We start from the raw sequence: 12,648 nt of genomic DNA on the forward strand, positions 1-12,648 counted from the left end.
CCAACTAATTTGGGCCGGCCCGGTGGCGCACTGGAGAGTGCGCTGCTTGGGAGTGTGGTGGCGCTCCCGCTGAGGGTTCGGATCCCATGTGGAGACCGGTTCCCGCTCACTGGCTGAGCGAGGTGCGGGCGCAACACTGAGGGTTGCGATCCCGTTACCGGTCAGTAAAAAAGACAAAAAAGGAAAGAAAAAAAAAAAAAGGTGCTTGGTTTATATTACATACAGGCTTTTTTGTTCTAAAGAACAGTTTACTGATAATATTTTTCATGTCTTAAGTGTGAGACTTTAGGCAGTATCAGTAATAAAGATCAATATATTTAATTTTTTTGTTTTTTCAAGATCTTCATTTCAGTAAGTAGCTTTAATGGAATAGCACATGAAATTTGAGTATGGGATTTTTTTAAAAAATTACTTGATTAGGAAAAAACTGTTGTATCTTTGTGAACTTTAATACTTATTCCTCTATTTTTCTCCTATTTCTTATGCTAAGCTAGAATGATACTCATCAAAGTATCCAAGTACTACAGTACTGCAGTCCCCCCATCCGTGGTTTCAGTTACTTGCAGTTTCAGTTACCCATAGTCAACCATGGTCTGAAAATGTTAAATGGAAATTCCAGAAATAAACAATTCATAAGTTTTAAATTACCTGCCATTCTGAGCAGTGTGATGAAATCTCATGCCATCCAGCTCTGTCCCACCTGGTACATGAATCATCCTTTTACCCAGCATATCCACTCTATAAGCTACATGCCCGCTACTCACTTAGTAGCTGTCTTGGTTATCACATTGACTGCTGCGGTATAACAGTGCTTGTGTTCAAGTAACCCTTATTTTATTTAATAATGGCCCCCAAACACAAGATGCTAGCAATTCGGATATGCCAAAAAGAAGTCATGAAGTGCTTCCTTTTAAGTGCAAAAGTGAAAGTTTGACTAAAGAAGGAAAGAAAAAAATCATATGCTAAGGTTGCTAAGAGTTATGGTAAGAATGAATCTTCTATCCATGAAACTGTGAACAGTATATTATTATAACTGTTCTATTTTATTATTAGGGGTCGGCTTTAGCTCAAGCGGTTACTTCCTCAAGCCAGACTTCACTCTGTCTATTTTATTATTAGTTATTGTCGTTAATCTCTTACTGTGCCTAATTTATAAATAAAGCTTTATCATAGGTATGCGTGTATAGGAAAAAACATAGCCTATATAGGGTTTGGTACTGTCCAATGTTTCAGGCATTCACTGGGGGTCTTGGAAGTATCCCCTGTGGATAAAAGGGTACTACTGTAATGTAAACAAGTATCTTTGTACTAATAACAGATTCCTTTAACAGGAACAGACTTTTGCAGTATAAATGAAGCTGTTGTTTTTCTACTTTCATTCAAATAGTCATCTTTAGTGAGCTAATGCTAATAGTAATCCTATTTTAATTATTATCACATTTCAATAAGATAGTACCAGTTTTGTTACTAATTAGTGTTCATTTTCCATTTGAATGCTATATTCTACAAAATTCACATATACAACAATTATGCTTTTATTTTAACTAAGTTGTATATCTATGGAAGCCCATATTTATACTAAATGTGGTGTGACCTATTTCATGTCTGTACCCACTCATTTTTAAAAAAGTGTATCTATCTTATACACATCTGGTACAGACTAAGAAGTATTCCTTAAAAGTAAATTTAGGAATAGAAAATGAAATGTTTTGTAAAGCTGTAAGAATGTAATTTTCTTTATAACAGCATACCTTTAAAGAAACATTCTTGCCAAATGTCACATCTCCTGAAACTGTGAGGTGATCCAATTCAAGCATATCTGGTATACTTTCAAATCTTCTTAGATAATCTTGAACCTTAAAGAAAAGTAGAAACAAAAGTTGTTTCAAAAATGGGTTTACAGAAAAAGAAGAATTATATTAACCGAATAACAAAATAACTACACTGTAAATACAGTTTATGGCCAATCTCAGGTCCTATATAGGAAGAACCTATTTACTAAGCACTCCTATATGCTAGATCCTGTGTAGGAGAGACAAGAAGATAGGGACATTGTCTCCACAATCAAGCAATTTACAATACAGTTGAGCAGATTAGACATTAAAAAAAAAAGAAAAAGATAACCAATCAACATTCTGAGAGCCAGAGTAGTTCACATAATCTGGGTTTAGCTGGGAAAAGAGGGAGAGATCATGATGGTTTGAAGGAGGCTAGACTGAAGCTGGCCTTTAGGGGATGGGTAGGATTCAGAAGACATCGCGCACATTTTAGGAAGAGCAACAGCACAGGTTATCACTATCTTTGCCTCTTATTTCCTCAAATTTACAAGCACTAGAGATTATCCTATACAGCCACGTTTCCTATTTTGCTGAGAAAATAGAAGCAATCAGAAAACTTCACTGGCTTCCATGACTACCACCACCACGACCCCTAGCCCATTCATTACTCTACCTTCCCTTGCAGTACCGGAGTAGAACAGTTTCTACTCCTACTTATGCATTAGATCCCTTCTTATGGCCTATTCAAGGATATTGTTCCAGCAGTTCTCCCTCTTCAATGCTTTGTTCCTCTTGACTGAATCGGTTCCCATCAATGTATAAACATGCTATACATTCTCCCATATTTAAAAAACAAAACCTCTCAAACCTTATATCTCTTTCTACCTATGGCCCCATTTCTGTTTCACTTTTAAGGTCAAACTCTTGAATGAGTTGTCTACATTCGTATCTCTGATTCCTCTTCTCCCATTTTCTTTTAAATCCATTCCAGTCAGGCTCCAAAACCTCCATATTGATCAATCTAATGTTGAATTCTCATTCATCTTACTTGAATCAGCAGCAGCATTTGACACACAATCACTCCTTTCTTGACACATTTTCTTCATTTGACTTTCAGGACATATGCCTTCAGTTTTCCACCCCATTCCTCATCTGCAATCCACACCAGATGGCAATAAACCACACCCAGCCTAGAATGGATTTGGACGGCATAGCAGGTCCCTAGCCAGCCACAAAGCCTCACCCTATCACTTCACTGCCTCCCAACATTTTATGTGACTGAGTTTTGGGGCATCCACTTATTATGTTAGGATGGGGTTTTGCTAGACAGATGCTCTTCGACTTAGCGATGGGAGATTACATTCTCATAGACCCGTCATAAATTGAAAATATAAGTTGCAAATGCATTTAACACACCTAACCTACTGAATGGCATGGCTTAGCCTAGCCTACCTTAAACATGCTCAGAACACTTGTATTAGTCTATAGTTGGGCAAAACACCTAACACAAGGCCTATTTTATAATAAAGTATTGAACATCTCATGTAATACCGAAAGTGAAAAGCAAAATGGTTGTTTGAGTACTTGAAGTATGGCTTCTACCAAATGCGTACTGCTTTTGCCCCATCGTAATGTCAAAAATTCATTAAGTTGAACTATCATAAGTTGGGGACTGTCTATACTTGCTATTACCCCTACCTGAAACACTCTTTGCCACAGATACTCAGCTTCTCAGGGAGGCCGTCTTTGGCCACCCAATGTAAAATTACACCAACACCCCACCACACGTTCCCTATACTCCATCCCTGCTCTATTTTTGTGTACAGCATTTTCCACCACCTGATATATTATACATTTACTTACTTATTTGTTATCATCCTACCCCACTAGAATGTCAATTCCATGAATATAAGGATTTTAGTCTGTTTTGTTTACTGCTAAATCCCCAGCACCTAGAACACTGCCCAGCACAGGGTAGGAACTCAATAAGCATCTGTTAAAAAAGAATTAACCTTTCCCCATTGATGAACGTAGTACTTGTCTTGGAAAAGACATAAGATAAAATGTCCCAAAATTTAAACATTCTTTTCTACTCCCTATAGCAATCAAATTTCAAAAGTGAGATACATCTTTACCTTCCACAATCAATTCCCCTTCAAAGACATCAAAGATGGAGGCATACAACAGGTCAGCAGTGGAGACTAATTAGTTTCCAATGCACATGTAAATCATATCTTCACAATTACGTACCTTTGTAAAAGAACTGCCTAATTTAACCAGGGGCACTGTAGGAAACTCCCGCTTTTCACTCATCGTCAAAGATCCTGCATTAAGGCTATAGAGGTTTGACATCACAAGCAAGAGATCTGATGTGGTTTTGACAGGCAGAAAACGGCTCCTTGGAACATTAATACCTAGAGAATTCTCAAAACTTTTAATGGCCGCCCCTACTGCAGTTTCTAACTGAATGACATTCAGGCCTCCATCCAAAGTCTGTAAGAAATGGCAGGGGAGGAGGGAGAGAGAAACAGGTTTTAGGCAACTACAATTTAGTTCCATTTGGGAAGTGGTTTCAGAGACTCACTGAAGGAAAACAGAACTTTGAGAACTGACATTTATCAAGCACTCACCACAGGCCAAGCAAGCACTTACAAGTGAACTTTTTTCAGTCATAACTCTTCTATTCAGTACTATTTCGATTTTAAAGACCCAAAGCTTCAGAAAACTCATTCAAGGTGCCTATGGCCAAATGACCTGTGTGAGCACAACTACTAAGACAGGCAGGTCCTCTACTTTTGAGCCCAGTGCTCTTGTTACTACCACAGCCCAGGGTCAAATAAGGGGCACCACAGCTTGGCACACTACAGGGATGAGAGCAGACTCTGGAAGACAGGGCCAGGAACTGGAGAGTCTGAATAGGCAAAAAAGAGTGACCGAGGGAAAAGACAGGCCAGAGGGAGTGGGTAGTGGTGTCTGTGTGTAGCCTACTGTGTACGATGTTAGGAACCAGGGAGCTGAAGGGGCCATGACCTTGGCTTACCTTTGGATTCACAATGATTTCCATGTCAATGGCATTCTGCTCCTGCAGTCTTTTAACTGCTGCAAGAGAAATCCATAGGTTGTTTGTGTTAAATATTTTGAATTTTGATACAGACTTGAACTCATCAACATGTGCTTTTGGCACTTGAGCGATTTCCACCAGTCTCAGTTTGCCTTCATACTGAGTGAGTGTCCCACCCTAGAAAAGCAGAAAATAGTGAGCACTTCCACATCTCTCCCAATCACAACCATACCACAGTGTTTCTAGTCTATGAATTTTATAAAAAAGACACCGATAATAGACTCTCCCAGAATACAAAGCAACATATGTTTGAAGGTAGAACTGAAGAAAATAATTCAGGTGATCAGTCATTTTACACTGTATACTTGCCATCTTGTGTGTGTGTGTGTGTGTGTGTGTCCGGTAAGGGGATCGTAACCCTTGGCTTGGTGTCAACCGCACCGCGCTCAGCCAGTGAGCGCACCGGCCATCCCTATATAGAATCTGAACCCGCGGCCTCGGCGCTCCCAGCGCTGCACTCTCCCGAGTGAGCCACGGGGTCAGCCCTACACTTGCCATCTTGTCCATAATAAAAGCCCTGGGAGTGCATCAGGGTCTTTCTCACTTCCCTAACGTTGATACAGAAACAGCCCGTTCCTTTTATTCCCAAACCACTGCATCACCAAACAGCTAGTCCTACCACCTCAAGCCCTGCTCTGATTGGCTCTAGGATAAAGGGAGAAAGGAGGAAACAGATTCGCAAGTGGGCAAGAAGTGATCCATGAATGGCTTCAGGCTAAAGATGTCCTTATAGTCACTAGGCCATGACAGCATGGGAAGAGGGAGACACTTGCAAAAGACATAGAATCCAGGCCAGGAACTGACTGCTTTAGTATTCACACACTGCCCACTTTTCTTACTTGCTGTGGGTAAGTAGTAAAACCCTGTTTTCAAAGGCCAAGTGTCACGACCACCAAATATGCAAGGTTAAAAAAATTTGCACCTTGCACCAAAACAACTCTTTTTTTTTTTTTTTGCCAAGTACAGAGATATTACAGTGATAATACAAAAAATATATATAGATTTATTCTATGAAATAGAAATAATAAATTTTCATAAAAGGGACATGAAATAAAAACACTTAACTGCAAAACTAGAAGAATATTAGAGGTCTGAACAAACTTATTGAAAGTGTTTCACATACAAGGGTACTTTAAAAAGTTCATGGAAAAATAAAATTAAAAGATAATACAAATGAACCTTATGAAGTACCCTCATATGTTTCAAATTTATTTCATACATATATATGGGACTGTTTTCAGTTAAAATTATTAACACAGATTATCCAAAAAATAAAGATGATTTTAATACTGTCAATTCTGGATTTATAATACACACTGTATGTCAAACAGAACTGAAGATACTCCACAGAATACCATCTCATTCATGTGTCCTGCATAAAATAGAAACTTTCAAATTTGAAAAAAAAAAGGGGGGTTTAACTATACAATCTATGAAATGTGAAAACAAGAATCTCCCATCTGCTTCCTCTCAGTATTTACCTTTACATCTGCACGCGTTTTATTTGTGACTTCCATGACAAATTCACAGCGTTTTCCATTGGGTGGATTCATTAGATGATTAAGAATATAAAGGTCTACTGTGGCACCCAGGTTATCTATGTTAGATACAAAAATATATTCTTTGCCTTCTCCTATAAAGGTATCGAGCAAACCAGAGTTGTAGAAACTGGCATAGATATCACCATGACCTGGAGGGTACCAAGCTTCTGTATTTTCCCCTGAGTAAGATACATCCTTTGCTACAGGAAGTAAAGATTCTTTATTAATCCTCGGGTACCTTAAAAAAAAAAAAAGTTTTTAAATATCAACTCTGTACAGCATTCCAGACCTTCAAGTAAAACAGTGCATTACAGTTAAATAAAATTTCCCTTCTTTTCAGAGTCTATCAATAGCAAGTAATTTAATTACAGGTGAGTCTATTTTTTAAAAATCTCTCATTATTTGTGTTGTCCAAAATCTATGTTGTCTAAAAAGATAGTAATAGTTGCTGCAAAACAAAGTTTTCCATGGCCACAGAGCTGGAAGGACACCTCATATTTTTAAGATATTAATATGTTTTATGACTCTCCAAGAGGAGTGATTAAGTAATTAAGAAGGTTAAGTAAATTTTCTTCAACTTATTTGGTTGTGGGATTGTTCTGTTCTCTGAACATCTATTTGGGAAAAGCTGACCATTCTTAAACACAGATATATTCAGGGGTGGTTCTCTTTCTTTCCCAGAAAATCATCAGCAGGTTAGTATTCCAGGATGTACGCTTTCCACCACTAGTAAGAATAAAGGTTAAGGGCTTGTATGGGGGAAGGGGAAAGCAGCAGCGCTAGCGCTGCAACAGACTGAAGACCAACCAGAAAATGGAGGCAAAGCATCTGTGACATAAGAAATGTCTATGGGAAAATAGATTTTAAAAAACCAACCAAACTAATGGTACAACTTGAGAAATATCCTTCTGTGTAAGTTCATGTAGACTGATTTCCATCCTTATATTGGAAGCCTTATTTCCCTAATTGCTGGGCTTTATCACAATTCATCATCTGAATTCCTTTTTACCTGTTCTCCCTTCCTCAAAGTAAGATTTTCTTAAAAATTTATTTAATTACCCCCAACCCTATTCAGGATGTTGAAGAAATTCCTTTCTACAGAAAAGAAGATTATCAATACTGGAAAAATATAGAAAGACTTTTCACAGACCCATTTGGAGACCAAATATACCCTCAAAAAGCAAAGATCTCAGTTATCCTCAAATATTCTAGACACGGAACAGAATCTCAAGCAGTTTCTCTTTTAAGAATTGGAAGTTATAGAACCAAAGAGTGATTATAACAACCACATATCTATTAACAAATGTTCAGCTTTTAAATGCCTCAAACACTTGCAAACATTAATCTTTGGCACATACACATCTTAAGGCTGCTCTTTTATAAATAAGATAAAGGGAAGTTATAGAACCAAAGAGTGATTATAACAACCACATATCTATTAACAAATGTTCAGCTTTTAAATGCCTCAAACACTGCAAACATTAATCTTTGGCACATACACATCTTAAGGCTGCTCTTTTATAAATAAGATAAAGTCCTTTCCCAGGAGTAACACACCCAGAGTTCATTTTTTTACTCCTTGTACCTGCTTTGATTAAAAGTGTAGATTTTCACACGACAGTGATTGTACTTCTGCAGTATTTTTTTGGTATCTTCATCCGTGTTAAAAGAATTCATTAAAACAAGAGGAACATCTGTATTGTAGGTTTTGTTCAAATGCTAGGAGGAAAATGACAATCAGATTACCCACACTTACTTTTCTTCTGCTTAAAAATATAAAACTAACTCTTAATGGTTAATCACAAAATATCTAAAACATTAACAATATGTAGCCATATATATAAGTTGGACATAAATAACTGCTTTGCAGAAGCCAGACTTTTTTTTAAGCAATTCACCAGGTACTTGCTCATTAAATCACAACTCTTTGAAACAGAAACTACTGTCTACATTTTACAGATGACTAAACTGTGGCCCTGACCGGTGGTGGGTCAGTGGCAGAGGTAGTCTGCCTTCCTGCCCCCAGGAGGTTCGGCTGTAGAGCTGTGTGCACAGCCACAGTGCTCTGCGGCCTGACTGGGTAGGCAAATGCTGATTAAAAATTTACTGGGTTCAGAGCTCTTTGGGGATGAAAGTACAAATGTTACAAAGACATGGCTCCTTGTTCTCAGGACTACTGGTCAAGAATTCTAAATCACACCTCAACTGAAATCTTTTCAATCTTGTAGAAGAGCTAAGAGGCAACACAGAGCAGGAAGAAAATGGGCTTAGAAGTCAGACTGTCCTATGTTTAAATTTTGATTCTGCACTTACTAATTAGCTAGAGAAACTTGGGCAAATAATTCAAACTCTCTGTGCCTTGTTTTCCTCATCTGTAAAATGAGATGATAACAGTACTTACCTTACAGAATTGTTGAGAGAACAAATGAGTCAATTCATGTAAAAAACATAGAATAATACTTGGTTCACGGTAAGAGCTGGATAAATGTTAGCCATGCTACTGCTAGTGTTGTGATTGTACTTGTCAGCATCATACTACACAATAGGGATAAAGAGAGAGAAGAGAAAGGACCACTGCCCCTGAAGAGCTTACGGTCTATGAGAAATGAATATGTCATAAGAGAGAAGCCGAGAACAGCTCTTAGCATACATGGCATCCAATCAGAAACGTGACATCCTCCCCACCTTCCCAAAAGGGGTTAATAAAGCCAGATCATCCCAGCCTTGATGAAGGATGCCACTAAAAAGAAAGTGGGTGAGGGGATAGGGAAATCAAAGGAGAATCTGAATAAACCCAGAGATTTCAGCAACCACATATGCTATTTAAGATCAAAAGCTTTTACATCACCCTAAGGATCTGCCTATGATTAGCTCAAATTCACATCTGCTACGTTTTATAACATAACATTTATGATAACCTAAAAACAAAAACTATTTTAGTATCTCAGGGGAAAGGCTAAACGTTACTCACTTCAATTTGCTGAACAGTCAGATCCAAAAAGGTATTCTCATTCCTCACACCTATCAGACTTTTAGGGCCTTTGCAGCCCATGCTGGTTCCCAAACCACCATTGAGTTTTACCACCACTAACTTGTTCAACACCGAAGATACATTATCAGGCAAGCCCCTGGCCTTTATCTTTTCATAAGGTTGAATCTGAAAGAAAAATAAAATTACAGGAGTAATTCAAACAGCTTTATGAGAAGTTAAAGCAAGTAAATCCCACGGTTATTGCCATGCTTCCTTAAAGAGTTTTGGTTTCTCTGTGAAAAGTTTCAACTGCATTTCCTTTAATGACATGAGCCCTTCTGGTTCAAAAACAAGTACTTACAGGCAACTTCCCTTGTACACAGAAGTAGTTCAGTGGTTTCTTTATATTACAATGGGGTACAAGAAGGGAGAAAAGCTGTAGTCTACAAATATTTGGCTGGCTGGTGAGAACACTCAAGTCTCTTGGACTATCTTCAAAAACTCAGAATTCCCAATTTACACCAACATAGCAAATGAGACACACAAAACTCTATCTAGTCTACATATTTCTGGTGCACTATGGATCTACTTAAATTCTGGAGAAGTATTTATATAATCATACTTTATTCTTTCTACTGGAGGCAAAAACCAAAACACACTTGTTCCTCTTTATTCCCCTCTGTTCAGTCATAAAGTTTGCTCTTCGGAGGAAGGTGGCATAAGCTTTTTGTCACACGTCCAGTTATGCACAAGGAAGAATTCCTTCCACGAGAACTTAACTTTCGGGTGTCACTGTATAAAAGCCCATACTGGAAAATTAAGTGTTCTCACTGTTCCAAGAAATGCCCTGGAAGGGAAGGAGAGGTTAAGAGCTGGAGCTGGAGAAAATCCTAACTCAGTCTCCTCCCTAGCCACCTCATCGATTTCTGTGAGCAGAGAAATCTTTTCTATAGGGGAGAAATCTTCAATTTCTCCCCTATAGGAAAGGAACAACGACACTTACAGCTGAGGCCTAAATTACTTTGTTCAAGGCAGAGACACAAGCAAGTCTACACATTGTATAGCAAGAATGAAAGCTTTAATATATATATATATATATATTTTTTTTTTCTATCCATTTCTGTGACATTTTTATTGTTGTTACTTTGCTTTAATGGAAGAGGCTTACAAATGGACTCTTCAGTTACATCATGGTGTAGGACAGAAAACATGAGTGGGCCAATGCTCTGTGAACATTAGCTGTTGTTTGTTCTACTACCTGTAGGGGTGGGGGGGGAGTGTGTGTGTGTGTGTGTGTGTGTGTGTGTGTGTGTGTGTGTGTGTGTGTGTGTGCGCACGTGTGTGTGATGGGTGACGTTTGTGATTGGGAAAAGACATGATGGGCTCACATTCCAGTAATCTAGGCTGGTGGAGACAAAAATCTCTTTATGCTTGGTCAGACAAATATACATACATATATCATATGTAGATTCCTGACCACACAATCCTTGCTAACAGTTCTTTCCACAAAAAACTAGTCTGTGACTTATTTCTTCTACACTGCAATTTGCTATATTAACTGCCAAGTGCAGATTAATACACTTTCTTGCCTGCTGTAAATACTGAAGAACTGGAGCACTCTTCTCCAAGGCTCTCTACTGGTTATCACCCCAATTATCACTCATTCTGAATTATTTCCTACTGTAGTAGGACTGTCAATCTTCCTGGTAAGTGCTGCTTAGTAGCCTTCTGCAGTCACTCATATTCATGAACCAAAAGAAGGGCTGGTATCTGAAAAGACCAGAGGAGGGGACAGGCCTACTGGGCACTCCAGGGGATGCCACCTAAACAATGGGATGGTAAATGCCAAGGAAAGGAGGAGAGGGAGGTGGGAAAGAACACAAACCACATTGAGCGCTAACCCTTCAGCGCTTGATCCAGGTGAGGACAACCTAGGGGTGATAACAACCTAGACCCCCAAAACACACAGAGAGTGCTCATGGCCCAGTTGATATTCCTTTGAAGATGGTTTGATTTAACTCTACTGCCATGAACATCATTTGTTTAGCATTTCAAAGAAACTAGTAATACTGCTTGGGAGAAAAGGTCCCAATTTAAGTGCCATACTATTAGAAAAGTAAGAGTAGATGACAGAGTTGGAACCTTTTGTCACTTTGCTATAACAGGGAAGCTTATAATCCTTTCTAGCCCAGCTGCTGAAATCAAAGTCAGTAAAAGGAATGCCACTGTGATACCACGGCTTCAAGTAGTCTATTATTAGGCTAGAAGAATTACTTGGACACATTATATTCACTCAAAAAGTTTAACAAATGGAACCAAGCCAATTATTTTCCAATTATTTTATAAAAGCCAAGAATTTCCATTTAGCAGTTACTTTTCACTTCCCAGCAAGAATCTAATATTTACAGAGGTTTCTCAAAGGTGTGAAAATGAATTTAACTGTAAACTCCTAAGTTCATGCATTCATTTTAGGTAAAACTGTTAGTTCAGAAATATTCTTCCTATTTAATGCTTTGAATATACTTTTTTTAAAAAATAGAATACATGGACAATTTTTTTTTCTATACATGGTGAGACAGGCCTATTTTCCAATTCCACCTAAAAATTTTAATTATGAAACATCATACATATAAAACTTTATAAAATATACATATACAATTGAAAGGGTAACATAAAAAATGGAATACTGCTGCAACTTAGAAGCCTCCATGCATCTGTCCCTGATCACATTCCTCTTCCAACCCTAGGGGTAAACCCACTGTCTGGACTTTTACTCTACAGTTTTACCACCTTTACCACCTACGTGTATATCCTTAATAACAATATTTTACTTAATCTTATTTGTCTCTAAACTTCTAAACAAATCAAATCATACTACCTTATCATTGTAACAACATCAACAATTCAAACAAGGTATATCATTGGGATTTGTTGTCGATATTTGAATATTCTGTTTCAAATAGAGGTAAATATTGCCTAGATGTAATTGGTGTGAAAAATTTCATGTAACATTAATATCCTATCAGGTGAAGTATAAATGCTTCTTATTACAAGAGTAAAAATGCTATAATAATTAACGATGTTGAAAGCTATTAATTTTATGTCAACAATTAATGTTTTCAAATATTTGTCAGTTAAACAAATTGGGAAGCAGAATGACAGTAAACATAAAAACTCATACATTAGTTAGATATCTTTTTTTTTTTTTTTTTTTTTTTTTTTTTTTTTTTTTTTCCC

The 12,648-nt window shown here is 37.7% G+C and overlaps 1 protein-coding gene across 1 annotated transcript in view; it reads right to left on the reverse strand.

The window, feature by feature from the left end:
- Window positions 1-12,648, reverse strand: part of UGP2 (UDP-glucose pyrophosphorylase 2) — a 16,482-nt gene that overhangs the window by 1,157 nt on the left and 2,677 nt on the right. Inside the window, exons 2-7 of the mRNA XM_008594400.1 lie at window positions 9,412-9,597; window positions 8,026-8,159; window positions 6,381-6,678; window positions 4,819-5,016; window positions 4,029-4,271; window positions 1,752-1,856 (exon numbers count right to left, since the gene is read on the reverse strand). Coding sequence (XP_008592622.1) covers window positions 1,752-1,856; window positions 4,029-4,271; window positions 4,819-5,016; window positions 6,381-6,678; window positions 8,026-8,159; window positions 9,412-9,597 — 1,164 coding nt within the window. The remainder of the gene's footprint in view (window positions 1-1,751; window positions 1,857-4,028; window positions 4,272-4,818; window positions 5,017-6,380; window positions 6,679-8,025; window positions 8,160-9,411; window positions 9,598-12,648) is intronic.

This window comes from Galeopterus variegatus, unplaced genomic scaffold, assembly GCF_000696425.1.
Source record: "Galeopterus variegatus unplaced genomic scaffold, G_variegatus-3.0.2 Scaffold10712, whole genome shotgun sequence".
NCBI lineage: Eukaryota > Metazoa > Chordata > Mammalia > Dermoptera > Cynocephalidae > Galeopterus > Galeopterus variegatus.